The sequence below is a fragment of the Camarhynchus parvulus genome, chromosome 5, assembly GCF_901933205.1.
Source record: "Camarhynchus parvulus chromosome 5, STF_HiC, whole genome shotgun sequence".
Taxonomy (NCBI): Eukaryota; Metazoa; Chordata; class Aves; order Passeriformes; family Thraupidae; genus Camarhynchus; species Camarhynchus parvulus.
In genome coordinates, this window is record NC_044575.1 from 58,524,229 (window position 1) to 58,542,140 (window position 17,912).

Below are 17,912 nucleotides of genomic sequence, written 5' to 3' on the forward strand. Positions count from 1 at the left end.
AAGGGAGAAGGGAGGATGAGTGAAGCCTCCTCCAGCCCCTTCTGTCCTTTTGATCCAAATGCTCTGAACTGTGTGGAATGAAGCTCCTGGGAAGCCCCAGGAGCATTGGCAAGGCCCATCCTTGTGGTGAGGCTGAGCTCTGCCTTTCCCACAGCTGTGCATGAAAGCTGCTGCTTGTGGTGGGAAATGCTCTGTTTGGGAAAACAGGCACTTCTGCAAGGAATTATCTATTCCCTGCCTTTTATTTTTTTTTTAAGGTGTGGGATTGGGAAGGAGTCTGACTGGTTTGGCCATCATGGGAAAGTCTGTTTTCATTGGGGTGAAAAAATATTTTGCTTCAAAGTATTTTGCTTCAAATATTTTACTTTATAGCTCAAAAAAAAAAAAACAACAAACCACCAAAACAAAACAAAGACAAAACCACCAAACCAAACCAAACCAAACCAAACCAAACCAAACAAAAAAACCCCAACAAACACCAGAAAACCCCCCAAAACCTGAAACAAAAAGCTAAAACAGAAGCACCAAAACCTGTTAAACAGGGGGACATCCTCCCAGACCTGACCTGCCCCATTTCCCAGGACTCCACCTGATTTATCATCCTTTCCTGGTGCTCTCCAGTGCTATATGTTGCTTATCAATTTCATTTTGTCAAGGGAAAATATCTGACCAGCTTCTTTGAGGTTTTTTTCTCTCACGTTGGTTATTTTGGGTGTCTCCCACCACCTCCTGCCCCTGTGCTGTGGAGTGGCCATTCCATAAATCCCTGTGCCATGCTCAGCCAGGTCCTGGGCTCTTTGGTCCTCACCCCCTGTGTTCCACCTCTAGGTGCAGGTTCTTATCATGGAATCATGAAATTTAGGAGAAACTTGGTGGCCTCCCTGGCCACCAAGCCCCACACTGCCAAGCCCACCAGGATGCTCCAGTTCAGGCAATTCCTCCAGCTCTGGGCTCCAAATTAGGCTCTTTTTAGACAAAAATCTGCCTTCCAGCAACTGAGTGGCTGCAGGCAAGGCTGGGATCCCCCCAGAGTGTTCGTGCAGCCTCCACAACCTTCCACACCTTGGAGAGTTCCTTAAAGAGCTCCAGCAGCTTCTCAGCTCCTGTTCCTGCTCCTGTTTCTGGAGCTGGGAAGGAGCCTGTGATGAACTGTGCCCTTTGAGCCTTGGCTGAGCCCTTCTGGAAATAACTTCTAGGAAAAGCTTTGCCTTCCAGTTGTTTTGGAAGTTACACTCAGGATTTAGGAGTTGAGGGGGCACAAAACATTAAAGCTCTTGCTAATAAGTCTTGGCCTGGGAGGGACAGAAAATAAATCCCAGTATTCAAAGAAATATTGCTAAAATACGCAAAGAATATAATCACAGGGAATTTATTGCTCATCTTAAACAAGTTTATGTTGTGTCTTTGGTGTTGGGGTGTTGCAGGGGTGGTTTTGGGAGGTATCACCTTCCCTCTGTTTGCTCTTCTTCTCTACATCAGGATTGTGACAGTGAAGCAAAGGTGAAAAACCCAAACTAAGAGGGATCAACTCCACTGCAAAGGCCTGAGAATGATTTTAAAAGTGCCAAGGCAGAGCACAGTGGTGCTGCCTTGGATTGGATGTGTGGGTGGCATGGAGGGAGCAATTCCTGTGACCCAGGCCAGGTGTCTGTGCCCCAGCTCCTCCTGCCCTGGCTGTGGGTGCCTCTGAGCCCTCTGGGCATCCCCTGGTGCCAGCACAGCTCATCCCACAGCTGGCACCTCTTCAGATCCCTCGTCCTGGAGCAAGGCATGGAGCTGCTGGAGGGCTGCAGGATGGCTGCAGGAGGTGACAGTCACTGCTCCAGCCTGAGGTCCATCCATGGGTAGGAAAAGGGCAAAATTTCGGGATGCAGCCACTGGAGCAGGCTCCCCAAGGAAGTGGTCCCTGCACCAATCCTGCCAGAGCTGCACAAGGGTTTGGACACTGTTCTCAGGCACAGGGTGGGGTTGTTGGGGTGTCTGTGCAGGGCCAGGAGTTGGACTGGATGATCCCTGTGGGTCCCTTCCAGCTCAGGGCATTCTCTGCTGGTTTGTGGTGCTGTGTAGGGGCCAGCCTTTGGCTGTGGGCACAGCCCCAGGTGCCAGCCCTGGGCTCGGGGGCTGCACCCCAGCTCTGTGCCCACCTCCTGCAGCCTCTCCTGCGCTGCCCTTCACCACGGGAGAGCAGCTGGGGACAAACGGGGCCTGGCTGGGGAGAAAGAGAAGGATGGGAAAGGTTTTGTAGGGGAGCAGCAGTGGGAGGGAGGGAAGGAGGGAGTGAGAGCTGGCAGGGGTTTGCAAAGGCGCTGGGTGATGCCCGAGGTCAGGGATGTCCCAGGGGCTCAGCTGGTCCCTGTGGTGTTTGAGGGGGTCCCCAGGACGAGGTGAGAGATGAGAATCTGACTCCATGTTCTCAGAAGGCTGATATATAATAATATATATAATATAATATAATATAATATAATATAATATAATATAATATAATATAATATAATATAATATAATATAATATAATATAATATAATATAATATAATATAATAATATAATATAATATAATATAATATAATATAATATCATATCATATCATATCATATAATATAATATCATATCATATCATATCATATCATATCATATATAATGGAATAGAATGGAATATAAGATAATGGAATATAAATTATTATAATATATTAACATAATTATACAATGTATCATTATATACTTTATGTATTATACATAAAAATATATTCTATATAATATATAAAATATATAAGTATATTAATAAAATATATTAATATAATAAAACACAATATATTATACATAAATAGATTTTATATATTTATAATTCTATAATTGTATATTAATATAATAATATAATATGTTATAATATTTTATATATTACATATAACATATATTTTATATATAATATAATATATATTATATATATAAAATATATAAAAATATAGAATATAATATAATGGAATCTAAATTATTATAATATATTAACATAATTATACAATACATTATTATTATATATTTTATGTATTATATATAAAATATATACATAAAATAGAAAATATATTAAGAAAATATATCAATATAATAAAATATAACAATATGTTATACATAAACATATTTTATATATTTATAATTCTATAATTATATATTAATATAACATAGATTTTATGTATAATATATTACATTATATTATATTATACTACATTATATTATATTATATTATATTATATTATATTATATATATTATATTATATTATATTATATTATATTATATTATATTATATTATATTATATTATATTATATTATATTATATTATATTATATTATATTATATTATATTATATTATATTATGTTATATTCTAAAACTATACTAAAGAAATAGAAAGGAGACATCAGAAGGCTTCACAGGAGTGATAATGAAAGCTCGTGACTGACTCCTCAGAGTCCGACCCAGCTGACGGTGATTGGTCATGAATTAAAAACAATTGGCATGGAACCAATCAAAGATGCACCTGTTGGTAAACGATCTCCAGACCACATTCCCGAGCAATCAGATAATTCTTGTTTCCATTCTTTTCTGAGGCTTCTCAGCTCCCCAGGAGCGGGAATCCCGGCGAAGGGAATTTTCAGGGGATATCCCGGCGGCGGGTCCCGGCTCGCACAGTCTGTGGCTCCCTCTGCTGAGCCGGGCCCCGAGCTCTGCTCGCCGCAGGAGCAGCAGGAGCTTCCTTGGGGCTGGGAAGGCGTTTTTGGGAAGCCCCAAAACGGATCTCCCGAATGCCAGAGTGGGGGCGTGGGGGTGGGAGAGGGCAGCAGGCCCTGCACTGCATCCCAGTGCGGGGTGATGCTGCAAACACCCCCTGGACAGGGGTGGGATGGAGCTGGTTTGTCCAAAAGCAGAGGCTACATGCCAGGATGACATTTTAAAAATCTATTATTTAAAATTAGCCCAAAAATATATTTTCTTTAGAAAAGTGGGGATTTTGGCTGAGCTGGACCACATCTCCTCTGACCAGGCTCTGTCAGTGGGGTGTTTCCAAAAAGAAAAGAGGGAAAATCATAGAAATACAGAATGGTTTTGGTACAAAAAAAGAGATTGTCTTCTGTCCAGTCCCCTGCTTGTGTGCAGGGACACCATCCACTAACCCAGGCTATTCCAAGCCCTGTTTAACCTGGTTTTGAACACTTCCAGGGATGGGGCAGCCTCAGATTCTGGGGACAACTTGTGTCAAGGCCCCAGCACCTTCTGAGCAACAAATTCCTTCCTAACCCCTCATATAAATCTCTCCTCTTTAGTTTAAAGCTGTTCCCCTGCTGTTCTGCTGCTCCAGGCAGCTGCTCTGTGCTGGGCTCTGGGAGCAGCCATGGGAGCTCTGTGGGTGCCCAGGCTGATCCCATCCCTGCCCCAGGGTGCCCATCCCAGGGGTGCATCCCTGATCCCTTGGCTGACCCCAGCTAAAGCCCAGGCTGGCTGAGGTGGCCACACTGCTGGCCTGGGCTGCCAGGGCAGCTGGGAATTTGTGTATCCTGGGGGCATTCCTGGCTGGCAGCAGCACCAGCCTGCCTCTGGCACAGCCAGCAGACGTGGGGAATTCATTATCCCTTGATCCTGAGGAGCTCTGCTGGAAAAGCCCTCTCCATCTTACATAAAAACTTCCCTGGAGTGGGAAATCCCTTCCTGCTGGGTAGGTTGTTCCCTGGGATATTCCAGTCAGTGTTAAAAATGAGGAATTTGTACCCACACCAGGAACCAGGTCAGGGAGAAGGGGCAGGAGCATCCCCTTGGAAGGGGCACTTGCCTGGCTCCAGGGCTGGGGCTGCTTCTCCACCTCCTTTTGGAATAGGTGGATATGGAACAAGAGATCCTGTTAACACATGTTCTCCAGCTCCTGCTGGGATTGTGGCAGCCCAGCAGCTGCTGGAACAGCTCCTGGCTCTGCTCCCAGCTGGGCAGGGGCTGCAGCCTCTGCCAGGCAGGAGAAGGGGATGAGTTCCCTGGGCTGGACAGGGCTCAGGTGTGCTGGAATCCAGGTGCACTGGCAGGTAAAGCCTTTAGTGTCTGGAATGGATTCACTTCTGGCAGCATGGAAATGTTCTTTTTCTCCTCCTGCTTTTCCTTTTTTAAGGCTCTTTCCTTTTTCCAGGCCCAGGACCCACAGACTCTCCCTAACCTGTGGCTTCCATGACTTTCCTTGGAGCCTTTTTGGCCCTTCCAACTCCACTTTTCCAACCCAGGTGTTTCTGCCTTTTTCTGTTAGTGCAATAACCCTGCACTGTGAGACCCAGTCAGCAGCACAGGAACCTGGAAAGGCAAATTGTTTGGAAGGAGATGGGGACTTTTTGGGATTTAGGTTTGTCTGAGCTGTGTAGGGAGGCCAATTCCCCACGAGTGCAGGGAGCCATGGCCAGTGGGCTGTGGATGGACAGGGAAATTCAGGTGGGACTGAGCACCATGGCAAATATTTCCCCTCTGGGGTGGCCTGGTCCAAGATGCTTGGGAGCATCCCAAAAAGAAGGAGCTTGAGGACATGGTTTTCGGGTCTTGGCACCATCAGCATTTGGAGAGCTCACCAGGAGCCTCATCCTAGGAGAAGCAGCAGATGAAGTGTTCAAACAACCTGAATAAACCCTGTGTTTGCAAGTTCTGCTCCCCATGGGGGACCTGAGCCACCCTGACGCCTGTGGAGGGACAGTGAGCAGGGCTGGGACATCCAGGAGGTCTCCGGAGGGCACCCCTGGACCTGGATGCAGGAATGGCCAGGCTGATGAGGCAGAGAAGAGCCTGCAGGGCTGGCCTTGATCAGCCTGGAGATGTGGAGGCTCAGTGTAAGAAAACATGGAAAAACCAGGGGTAGAAGGTCCTGCCCTTGGCACTTCCCACAGCAGAGTATCCACGGGAAGTGGCAGCACCAGCTCTGAGCATCCCCTGCTTCATCCAGCCCCAGGAGGGTCGGAAATGTGCAGGTTTTAAGCCCAGAAAGAACCCAGCCTTAAATTCCCACCCCAAAATCTCCACACACACACCGAGGCTCTGGGCCAAGCCCCCATGTGCCTCTGCAGCCTCTGGGCTGCTCCAGCCCCGATTTCCAAGGAAAATCCTGCATCTGAACAGCTCCTGGGGCATGGGCATGGATGTCCCCAAAGGGACAGCGAGGCAGCTGTGTGGGGAATGCCAGGGATTTGGAAGCTCTGCCACAGGCTTTAAATAAAGATCCCCAACCCCCTGTGAACTGTGGAGGGCTCCTCCCCTCCTGCCCACGGGAAGAACATCTATTGAATTCCAATTTTTTTTTTGTGTCAAGGAGTCCAAAGCCGGCTGCCAAGAAGGGGATAAATAAGGAGGCACCACACCCCAGTGTTACAAAACCTTGTATTAATCATCTCCCTTCACTTTCAATATAGAGCAGATATGAAATATAGCCATGGTTCCTAGTTACACGGGAGGAAATGAGTAATAAATACATCGGAGCAAGTGGAAATCACGAGGGTGTTTCACTGGGAACAACATTGGAAAACTGTACACTTGCAAAGACTGGCATCTCCAAACATTAGTATTTCTTTATATCGGGAAGCTTTTACATGTAACAAACATGCTATTGCCGTATATGACCAAAAAAAAAAACAACAACAACAAAAAAAGAAATTAAAATTTAAAAAATAGGCATTGCTCGGCAACATTAACTAGGCAAAAATAGTTCTTTTGTGCACTAACTTTGTACAGAAAAACCAGGACAAAAGGCATGCATGGACAAGGAGAGGCTGCCCGGGAACGGCATGCAACAGAAGAGAGGTCAAAGCTCTTTAAAGTCAGCTTACAATAGGCATAAATACATCAGGGTTATATATATTAATAAGGGAGGAAGTATTCTGTTTAACATTATTAACATTCCTGGTTTTTTTAATGTATTTTTCTTTTTTTTTCTTCCTATTCCTCCCAGAGGAATACACATTCACCTTTAAGTAAAGATAAAGGAATACAAAAAATAAAACTCACTTTGCAAACTCTGATGACTCGTATAAAATCAACTTTAGTGTTATCGTCGCTGTGTGCAAATTATAGACGTCTGCGGGACCCACCCCCTTTCCACCAGGCACATTCCCAAAGCCAAACCCGACATGGAGAAAGGTGACAACAGAAATCGCTTCCCTAAGTGCTGACCCAGCTTCCATCACCGTTTGGGATTTTCCTGCTGGACGCCGCCACCCTAAACCCCTCCGAGGGTTTTGCTGAGCTGAGCTCAACCCCAGCGAGGTTGGTGTCCCCGGGGATGGGGACACTGAAGGGACAGGGTTGGGGACACTGAAGGGACAGGGTTGGGGGATGGGGACACTGAAGGGACAGGGTTGTGTCCCCGGGGATGGGGACACTGAAGGGACAGGGTTGTGTCCCCATGGGTGTCACATCCCCCGGGCCCAAGGCCACTTGTGTGTGCTGGGCTGGCCGGGGGAACAGCACCAGGACCGGGTCCCGGCAGCGCTGGGGGGCAGCAGGAGGGGGGATTTGCCCACCTGACCCCCGGGACCCCACGTTGGTGACATCTCCAACAGGACAGGGAGGGGACAGCAGCGGGGATACAAAAAGAAAGGCACTGCCGCTTTATTACTGAATATTTGACTTCACTCATGCAACTGTTTTTGTTTTTTTTTTTTTTTTTTTTTTTTTTCTATAAATAACTTTTATTTCTTTTAGGATTCAAGCTTTTTTTTTTCCCCTCCCTTTTAAGCTTCTTTCCCTGGAGCTCTGCCACCCGCACTTAGCACCGGCAGGCAGAGCCAGGCAGCACTTCCCCAACACAACTGAAGCCACTTTTTTGTTGTTTTTACTCAAAAAACAAAACAAGAAACAGCAAACACAACTAAGTCATTATTAACCTCTAGACTGTCAATGGAAAATAAGCTTTTTTTCTCTTTTTTTTTAACATCAAAAGGATAAAACAATTGAATTATTTGGTGGTTGTTAATAACAGACATTATCATGGTTCCCAGCCACAGCAAGTTAATAGGTAAAATATCCAAAATAATCTCTCTGAACAATCAGAAAACCTCCGTGTCCATAGTCAGCGAAGGAATAAATAGAATTTCAGCTCTGTAAATACACTGGAGTCTCCCTGAGGGAGGCTCCTGCCACGGTGGCTCTGCTCACACCTCACAAGCTGGGGCTGCTCGGGGGTGACCCAGGTCCCCAGCGCCCACCCTGCTTTGCCTTCACCTCCTCACACCTCTTCCCAACCTCCCTGGCCTTCAGGTTTTCCCTTCTCCACCCTCCCCATCACCCCCTCAACCTCCTGTCTGCCGGGAAGCAGGACACCAAGGAACAGCAAACATAAAACATTGCATTTGGCACTTGGGTTTTTGTATACATATATATATATATAGATATATTTCTTTTTTTTTTTTTTTTTAGAAAAACAACTTAAAAACGCTGCATGACAAAAGGATTCACACGTCTCCCAGCCCTGCCCATGCTCTGGCTCCCCCTGAGCCCTGCTCCCTCTGATCCTGGCACACAATGCTGCCCATGTCCTCCTCACAGCCCATTTTGGAAATATTGCTGCCACCCATCAGCTCAATTAATTGATTTTATATTTGTTATTATTCCATTGGAGGACTCGGAGCAGCACTGGGACTGGGGGGAGCATCACTGCAGGTCAGAGCAGTGCTGGGTCAGATTTACCAGTTTAACACCAAATTTAGCTCCCGTTATAAAAAGCAGCAGTGGGTGAGGGGCAGCCCAGCCCCTGCCAGCCCCACAGTTAATGCCAAGAAAACAAGGCTGTGAAGCTGCATTTTGGTGCCCTTTGTGACTTGGGTTTTATTTGGGGGATCCTCCATCCCTCATTGGCCATGCTGGAAGAGCCCATTACAGCTGGATTTGGGCAGGCTGGGCCAGATGTGTGGAGCCAGGATGCAGGAACCTCTCCCAGTGTCCCCAAATTCAGACTCCCCCAGGACCCTCCTCTGGGTGAGATGCTCCCACTCCATCCTGCATCCCAATCCAACTGGGGTGCAGGGACAGGCACCCCTGACCCTCCACTGCCCTGAGCACAACGCTGCGTGCACACTGCAGATCTCTTGGCTAAACTGAAAGGAAATTTTGGGGTTATTTTATTATTTCTGTTTCAATCTGGGCTCGCCGGGTCAGCCCGCACCCGAAAGCGGCGAAACTCGAGAGATGGGACAGCCGGCCCCGCAGCCCCGGGCAGGGCAGGAATCCTCCCCAAAGGGTTTTTGGTCACACACCCCCACGTGGTGCTCCGTGCTCCTTGGTATCCTCCTCCAGGAGCAGGGTTTGCCCATGGTGAACCCTCCATTGTCAGCACTCTCCTCCTCCTCCATGTGCACCCCAACCTCCCCATGCTGCTTCATCGTTGTCGCTGAGATCTTAATTTTTTTTTGCCATCTTTCCCCCCCCACCCTTAGCATGGATGTAATAAATGACAACACAAATTCCAAGTCTAATGATATGTTCACAAGGACAATCTACACATTCACAAAATTAAAACAGGAGAGAGAGAGAGAGAGAGAGAGAGAGAGAGAGAGGAGAGGAGAGGAGAGAGGAGAAAGGATGCAAGCTATCGCTGAGGCTCCCTCAGGCCCCGACCTCGCCGCTGGACCCGCAGCAGTTGGTGTTGTTGTCCCGCCCAGCGTCCCCGTGGCGACGCCTTCTAGATCGTGGAGGTTCTGTCGACACCATCTGCAAGTGGGAAGGGAGAATTAGGAGCAGCCCCAGTGAGCACTGGTACCCCCCAAGCTGGGGATTTAGGGGATGGACCAGCCAGAGCACCCCCAACCCACAGTCCCTACAGCGAGGTGGTGTTGGGGCCACCCCCACCGCCTCCCATCTCCCCAAGGGGTGCAGAAGGGTTTTGGGGTGTCAGTGCTGTGCTGGTCCCTCTGTGCCACCAACTGTCCCCACCCCACAGCAGCTTCCCCAGGTTGCTGTCCCAACACCGGTCCGAGCCTTCTGCCACAAGCCCACAACCACTTTCCCAGGAGCAGAGGGGGTTTCTGGGCAGCCTGGACTCATCACAAGGCCGGTGACAGTCTGGGACTCTCCTACAGCATGACAAGTTCATGTGTCCCTGACCAGGAGTCAGGGGACAGGGACAGAGCTGGTCCCAGGGGCTGCCTTGCCCACAGTTCACCCAACCCTGCAACAGCTGCAGTGCAGAGGATGCAAAATTTTCCTCCATCTGAGGATTGTGGAAGGACAAAAAGCCCCCAGGCATCCTTTCTGCCTCCCCAGAGCCCCTGTTCCCAGCTCCCTGTGACAGCAGGGATGCATCCAGCCACAGCCCAACCCCAGGAACGAGGGGTCCATGACCCACCCCAAAGCCTCACAACTGACCCTGGTACCAGCAGCCCCCTGTGCCCACCCCCAGGGGCAGAAATCAGCACCCAACAGCACTTCCCACCCTCCAGCCCTGATCCCACCCCCTCATCCCCCACCCCAAAGCCCATCCCCAGGATGCAGAGTGACAGGAGACAGCTCCCAGAGTGGCTGTGGAACAGAGAATTCCCTGTCACCACCTGGGGCACCACAGCCACCTCCCTCCTTGACACTAAAAACAAACAGGTTTGTTACACCTTTTTTTTTTTTTTCTCCCCCGAAAGGTTTATTTTTTTTAAGAGCTATTTATAGCATGACCGGTTTGGAGAGGCTCGGGGAATTCGACCTGGAAAAAATAACTTGGAGGAACAGTACCCTGCAGAGGAACCAGACAGCTAAGCCTGGGCTGGGCACGCGCCGGAGAAACGCTTCGGGTGACAGAAGTGTCCTTGTTTTCCCAGCCAGGGATGCTGCCAGGGCCCTGCTGCTTCCCACAGTCCTTGTTCTCCCGCTCCTCTCCCCAGGAAGGGCTGCTGCATCTGCAGGGAGCCTGGTGGCACTCGTCCTCTCCGAGGGCTCCTGTCCTCAGCCACGGGTCACAGTCCAGGGTTTCCGCAGCAGACCCGAGCCGGTCACCGGGGACTCCGGGCGGCCGCGCTCGTCCCATCGCCGGGGCCATCCCTGTGCCTGGGGCTCCATTGGACACCGGGAGCTTCTGGTGCCAGCCAGGGCGCTGTGCTGCACCGGGCTCTCCACTGCTCTGCTGCTGCTGCTGCCTTTCCATCCTCCCTGCTTGGTTTTGCCCCGCTCCTCCTCCCTCCCCGTGCCCGTTATCCGCCGGCACCCCGGCTGTGTGAGGACTGCCAGCACCAGGGCATGGTGCCCGGCACAGCCCCTGGCACAGCCCCTGGCACAGCCTGGCAGGGATTCAGCCCTGGCCAGAGGAGGGATCCGGTGACAAGAGGGCACAACGCTCCAAAGCCGTGACCCATCCGAGCGCGCTGGCGGCAGGGGCTTTATCGAGAGCTAACGAGAGTAGCGAGCTAACACTAATTATCATTAGCAAGCTGAAGAGTGGCTAATTAGCACAGACTCCACGGCGAGCGCTGGTGCGATCCCTGCGTTCCGCTTTGCCCCCTGCCCCGGCCGCCTCGCCGAGAGAAGCCAACGTTCCCATGGGAGCATCCCTGCATCCAGCCCCGTGCTGCTCTCACAGCCACAGCCTGTCCCAGCTTTTGGGGGGCACGGGGCAGGTGCTGGGGGGCTCAGCAGAGGAGGCGTGGACGTGCTGGAAGAGCCCCAGGAGGAGGGAATGCTCACCGCTGAGTGCGTGCTCCGTCATGCTCAGGCACAGGGACTCCAGCCTGTTGTTGATGTCAGGTTCAGTCACCGGCACCTGGAACTCTGCAGGGACAAAGGGAATAGGAGATCCTGGTCAGGGATCTGGCAGGGACCCTGCCTGCCTGCTCTGTGTGGGAAAACCATCTGAAAAATGCCCCAGGAGGGTCTGACAGGACTGCCAGAAAAATCATCTTCAGCAAGAGACACTCGCAGAAGCAGTCATCACCCCCTGTTATCCATAAAGGATGAATCTGAGGGGGTTCAGGGGCTGATAAGAGATGTAAGGGGCAGCTGGAGCAAGAGCAAACCCCACCCAGGGAGGGGGCAGCCCTGGTCATCTCCTGGGGATGGATGCTGTCCATGCTTGGACATGGGATGGCAGCACAGACCAGCACAGCCACTGTCTGGCTTCTCTGGGACCAGCCTGGCTCCCACTCAGCCGCCCACGTCATTCCTGCCACATCCCTGAGGGGGTGAGCACAAAAAAAGGGACACACACATGAAGTTTGGAGCATTCCAACACCCCTGTCCCAATCTAAACAGCAGCAAACTTTCCCCATCCTGCAGCAAAACCTGCAAATACAGCTTGTGCTACTGTGCTGGACGGCATCTCCCGCTTTCCACTGGCTTACAGGAACATGGGATGAGATCCAGGAGGGTTGAGGTCCCCCCACAGCCTGGCAAACAGTGGTTTGTGAGCCCAGCATCACATCATTGCTCATTTTCCTTGAGACTTAATCCACGTCTTTGGCTCCCTGATCCTCCTACGCCCTCATCCACCACAGGCTGACACGAAGAGAAACCCATTTATTCTCCTCCAGCGCCTGAGAAATGTGCCCTTGTCCCAGTGTTTGATCAATACCTGGGAACAGCTGCTGCTCCTGCTGAAGGGAACATTTGCTGCCCAAATGCTGCAGTTTAACACCACTGGCTGCCAGCCCAGAGCAGCAGGAGTGTAGGGATGAGGGAGAGCTCACTGGGGGATGGATTCCCTGTCCCGAGGTGTAAATGGTGATGGGGCGTTGGGAGGAAAGGGCTCAAAGCTAAGGAAGGGATACACAAAGAGGCTTCCTCAGGGCCAGGATGCTCCAGGTCCAGGGTCCAAGGTCAGAGGGATCCTCCCTGAATCAGAGGATGCTCCCATACACAGGAGCACTTTGGCAGTGCTGGGGAAGGAAGCACTGCCACAGCAGCATTTCCCTTCACACGCACTGTGGAAAGAATTTCCCCTGAGTGCATGAAGGCAGTCCTTCCGGAGCGGGGCTGTGGCCATCCATCAGGAAAAAGTGATGGATCAGCCACCAGCTTCCCTCCTGACAGGAGCCCCTCAGAAATGAGCTGGGCAAGGCACCAGCACTGTAACACACAGAGTCAAGGTGGCACACACAGGGTCAGAAATCCCTCCAGGGACGTGTGTGGTTATCCCAGGAATTCAGAGATACCCCAGTGGGAGCACACTGTGAGCCATGTGGGGAGGCTCACCAGCACAGCTCCTCTCACCTCCCCTCACCTCACCTGGCTGTGGGTGAGTGGAAAAGCCCCTCTGGTGCCTACCTGGCTGCTGAAACATCAGCATGGTCTGTGGGGACGTGTGGACCGGCAGCGAGCGTGTCCTCTGCACCGAGCTGTGGCTCCGGCTGGGCATGCTGTTACTGCCCCCAGGGTTGGCAAACCACAGGTTCTGTGGGAGCAAACACAGGGCATGGGATGCAAAGCAAAGCCCTCTGTGCTGTGGGTTTATATCCACTTTGGGCTTGTAGGATCACAGGGTGGTTTGGGTTGGAAGGGATCTTACAGATAATCTCATTATAACCCTCTGCCACGGCAGGGACACATTCCACTGTCCCAGTTGCTCCAAGCCCTGTCCAACCTGGCCTTGGGCACTTCCAGGGATGGGGCAGTCAGAGCTTCTCTGTGCCAGGGCCTCACCACCCTCACAGGGAAGAATTCCTTCCCAGCATCTCATCAAAATCTCCCCTCTGCCAATTTAAAACCCTTCCTTTCCTCCTACCACTATCCGCTCCTGCCAAAATCCCCTCTCCCTATTTTATAAGCCCCTTTAAGGACTCAGCTTTTCCCCTTCTGTTGCTCCCACCTCCACGTCCCACTGCACACAGGGGAGCCCAACCCAAATGCCTGCAAACCGCTGGAAGAGTGGGAAAAAACCTGGGGATGATCTGGACAAGTCAGAGAAGGAAAAACAAAGGAAGGGAAACGTGGGACAGGGATGGAAGAGCCAGGAACGCTGACCAACCTGTCTGCCTTGCTTGAGGATGGCAGGGCTGGCAGCAGGGCTGCGCTGGGGGGTGCCCAGCAGCCCCGTGGGGCCCAGCAGCCCCAGCCGGGCCGTGGGGAGGTTGCGGGAGGGGATCTGGAACTGCCGGGGGTTCCTCCGGGCCAGCCCCGCCCCCGCGGAGCCGGCGGTCGGCAGCGAGTTGGACTGGCCAAAGCCTCGGCTGTGGAGAGAGAAGAGAGAGGGAGAGAGAGAGATGGGGGTGAGACACTGAGCCCTGACCATCCCATCCCATCAGAGGTGACACACTGAGCCCTGACCATCCCAAACCAACAGGGGTGACACACTGAGCCCTGACCATCCCAAACCAACAGGGGTGAGACACTGAGCCCTGACCATCCCATCCCATCAGAGGTGACACACTGAGCCCTGACCCTGCCATCCCATCAGGGGTGACACACTGAGCCCTGACCCTGCCATCCCACCAGGGGTGACACACTGAGCCCTGACCCTGCCATCCCACCAGGGCTGAGACACTGAACCCTGACCCTGCCACCCCATCAGAGGTGACACACTGAGCCCTGACCATCCCACCCCATCAGGGGTGACACACTGAGCCCTGACCCTGCCACCCAACTGAAGGTGACACACTGACACCCCCATCCCACCAGGGATGAAACATTGATCCCTACAAGAGGGTTCTGACCCTCCCATCCCACCAAAAGGGAGACACTGAGCCCTCCAAGGGGGTCCTGACCCTCCCACCCCACCGAGGTGGTCCCTCCAGCCTGCACAGGCAGTGGCAAGGACGCAGTCCGGGTGTGCAGCATCCTCTCTTCTTCCCGTCTGCCACTCTCCTTCCCGCCCCTCTGCAGTTCTCAGATCCACACTGGTTTTTCTTTAAAGCTTATTTTACTCCTGCAAAATGGGTCTGTTCTTAAATACAATCTAAAATAATCCAGGTAATGCCCCTGGAACTTGATTTCTTGGAGAATTCTCATGAGTGGATTCTCCAGTGTCTAATTTAAGTTCAGCTTTTGCTGTTGCATTTTCTTTCTCCCCTTCTAGGAGGTTTGTTTTTACAAATATGGTCACCTCTGAGACTTCTCAAGTTCTGTAAAATTTGGTCACAATGACCTAATAAATCCAAGTTTTATTAAGAAGGGCTGAGCTAAAAGAGCTGAAATCTCATCCTGGAAGTTCCTATACTCCCAGTTATCTCCACAACACTGTCTGTTTTGGGAATAAAAAACTTGCAACAAACCAGGCTTTGAATAAAACAAAGTGGTGATGTTGTTAAAAGTGATTTAAAAATCTTTTTTCTTGGCACAACCCTGTGATCTCTAGGATCACCTGAAATACAGCATCACCCTGGAAGTGAGCAAACATGGTGCTCCCAACACAGCCTGCCTGGCTCTCTGACTGCACCTCTGGCTCTGCAGAGCTTCCAGCCTTTTTTTCTGCCACCTGTCAGCTTTTGGAGGAAACTCCAGTGCTGATGCCATCACCAAAGGGCAGCAGGGAAAGGGCCCAGTGCTGGGGACACCCTGCACAGCTGGAAGCGCTGGGTTTGGAGCCATGGAGGCAGGGTGGAATGGAGGGAAAGGCAGTGACCACACGAACAAGGACACTGCCTGCTGTGCTCCCTGCCCAGCCAGCACCTGGGATTGCACTGCTGAAGCTTTTCCAACCCTTCCCCTTCCCTAAACACAGCTCTCAACCCAGCAGGACCCATCCCTCACCCTGGGGGGGGGGGTGTTCCCACCTGGAGTGCTCTTGCTGTGGCCACTGCATCCATCCCCCCCTCCTGAAATCACAGAATCACAGAATGATGAGGTTGGCAGAGACCTCTGAGATCATTGAGTCCAACCTGTGCCCTCACACCTCAGCCAGACTCTAGCACCCAGTGCCATGTCCAGTCTTTTTTTAAACACATCCAGAGATGGTCATTCTAACACCTCCCTGGGAAGAGCATTCCAGTACTTTATTATTCTTTTGGTGAAAAATTTTTTCCTAATATCCAACCTACACCTTCCCTGATGTAGCTTGAGGCTGTGTCCTCTGGTTCTGTCAGAGACCAAGCCCACCTGTCTGCAGGAAGGTGTAGAGAGCAATGAGGTCACCTCTGAGCCTCCTTTTCTCCAGGCTGAGCACCCCCAGCTCCGTCAGGGGTTCCTCACAGGGTTTGTGTTCCCAGCCCCTCCCCAGCCTCGTTGCCTCCTCTGGATGTGCTCAAGCATCTCAACGTCCTTCCCAAGCTGAGGGGCCCAGAGCTGGACACAGCACTCAGGGTTTGGCCTCACCAGCACCGAGTACAGGGGCAGAATGACCTCCCTGCTCCTGCTGGCCACACCATTCCTGATCCAGGCCAGGAGCCATTGGCCTTCTTGGCCACCAAGGCACACTGCTGGCTCATATTGGCCACCAAGGCACACTGCTGGCTCATGTTCCCACTGCTGGCTCATGTTCCCACGTACCTCCTCTGCTGCCGATAGCCCGACAGCTCCAGGAGGGATTTCCGAGGGAAAGACCGGAAGAGTTTCTGCACCTGCTGTTTCCATGACAGCAGCCTCTTCTTCTGTATCTCTGTAAACGCCTGCCCAAAAAAAAAGCCAGAGGAAAAAAAGAGGAAATGGATGAATATTCTTCTGGACAAAGCCAGCAGGGATTGTGCATGTGGGAGTGTGGGTAAAGAAAAGCAGCTGGAGAAGGTGATGGGGTGAGTTGAGCACCATCAGAAAGTCCAGGGGGAAACAGTGGTCTTTCCTCAGGATTTGCTCATCTCAGGTGGAGAAAATGCTCTGGCAGCATTCCCTGTGTCCCAGAGTGACAGCCCAGCTCTGCCTCAAGACTGCCAACTCCTTTTGGCAGAGCGAGGCTTTGATGGTGGGTCCAGACGGGTGGTGACACTTGTCACCTGGATGTGGCTCTAGAAATGCTGCCAGGGTGAGCAAAGCTGGGATTTGGAAAGCTGAGCTGCCCCGTGGCATTCTGCATTCTACCCTCCTCCTCAGGGCTGGGCAGAGCTTGGATGTGATCCTGGCACTGACAGGCTCAGGGGAGGTCACCCAGGGTGAGCCTGTCACCCACTAGGCTCCCTGCAAAGGTCACCCTGGCAGTGACAGAGCTGGCAGTGACAGAGCTGCTCCCAGGGCTCCAGGCAGGAGGCGTGGGTGACAGGGACACCCACGTGCCACCACTGCTAACTTTAGACACCCTAGGTCTCTGCTGGTGAGCAGCAGAAGTCTCCAGAGGACAATCTGGAGGCTAATTAGTGCCTGACTTGATTGCTCTGAGCTGCTCAGGAGGAGATGCTCTCTCCTGGCGCTGATTGCGCCAGAGCCAGCGCAGAGGGTGCTCCTGGGACCTGGGTGGCTCTGCTGGGAAAGGTGCAGGCACTTTGGGAAAAGTTCTGTGTCCTCCTGGCTTTGCTCTCTGGTCCTCAGCTTCCACCACTTTTGCTCCCATACAGGCAGGTGATGGAAGCAGCTTCTTCCAGGTACTGCCAGGGCAGGTAGGGGACACTGCAGGACACAAGGGACACTGGCCATCCCTCCTGCCACCAGGCAGGAGCGTGCCAGAGCCCTGTGGCACAGCCTGGGCCATCCCAAGCCATCACCCAGCCAAGGCAGATCCTCTGGGAGCAGGAACAGACGGAAAATCCCTGTTGCAAAATCCCAAGAGCACGTGGTGCAAAACGGGAGGAGGCAACGCCGAGGGATCGCTGGGTCTGTCTGATGGGAACCGCCTGCACGTTCATCCCAGGGTTCCTGCTTTCATCCAGCTGCTGATGGGACTGATTCTTGCTTTCATCCAGCTGCTGATGGGACTGTCACGAGCCAGATGAATTTCCCAGCTCCAGGCCTTGGCAATTAAAGCAGCGTGGGGGGAAGCAACATTTCCATGCACCACGTTGGAGCTACTGCCTGCTCCAAGCCTGCTCTGTCAGAATTACTATTAATACCCCCCAAAAATATTTGTGTTAGAAACC

The 17,912-nt window shown here is 51.5% G+C and overlaps 1 protein-coding gene across 3 annotated transcripts in view; it reads right to left on the reverse strand.

Moving 5' to 3' along the window:
* Positions 1-7,927: 7,927 nt before the first annotated feature.
* The window catches only part of SAMD4A (sterile alpha motif domain containing 4A), a 99,115-nt gene continuing 89,130 nt past the window's right edge, over positions 7,928-17,912 (reverse strand). For 2 of the 3 annotated variants that reach the window (XM_030948868.1, XM_030948867.1), the window contains 5 exons: positions 16,399-16,517; positions 13,943-14,144; positions 13,243-13,369; positions 11,668-11,751; positions 7,928-9,711 (listed from right to left, as the gene is read on the reverse strand). In XM_030948868.1, coding sequence (XP_030804728.1) covers positions 9,683-9,711; positions 11,668-11,751; positions 13,243-13,369; positions 13,943-14,144; positions 16,399-16,517 — 561 coding nt within the window. In that variant the 3' untranslated portion in view covers positions 7,928-9,682. Of the gene's footprint in view, positions 9,712-10,538; positions 11,752-13,242; positions 13,370-13,942; positions 14,145-16,398; positions 16,518-17,912 lie in introns of those variants that run through there. The other variant, XM_030948866.1, reaches the window with a different exon arrangement.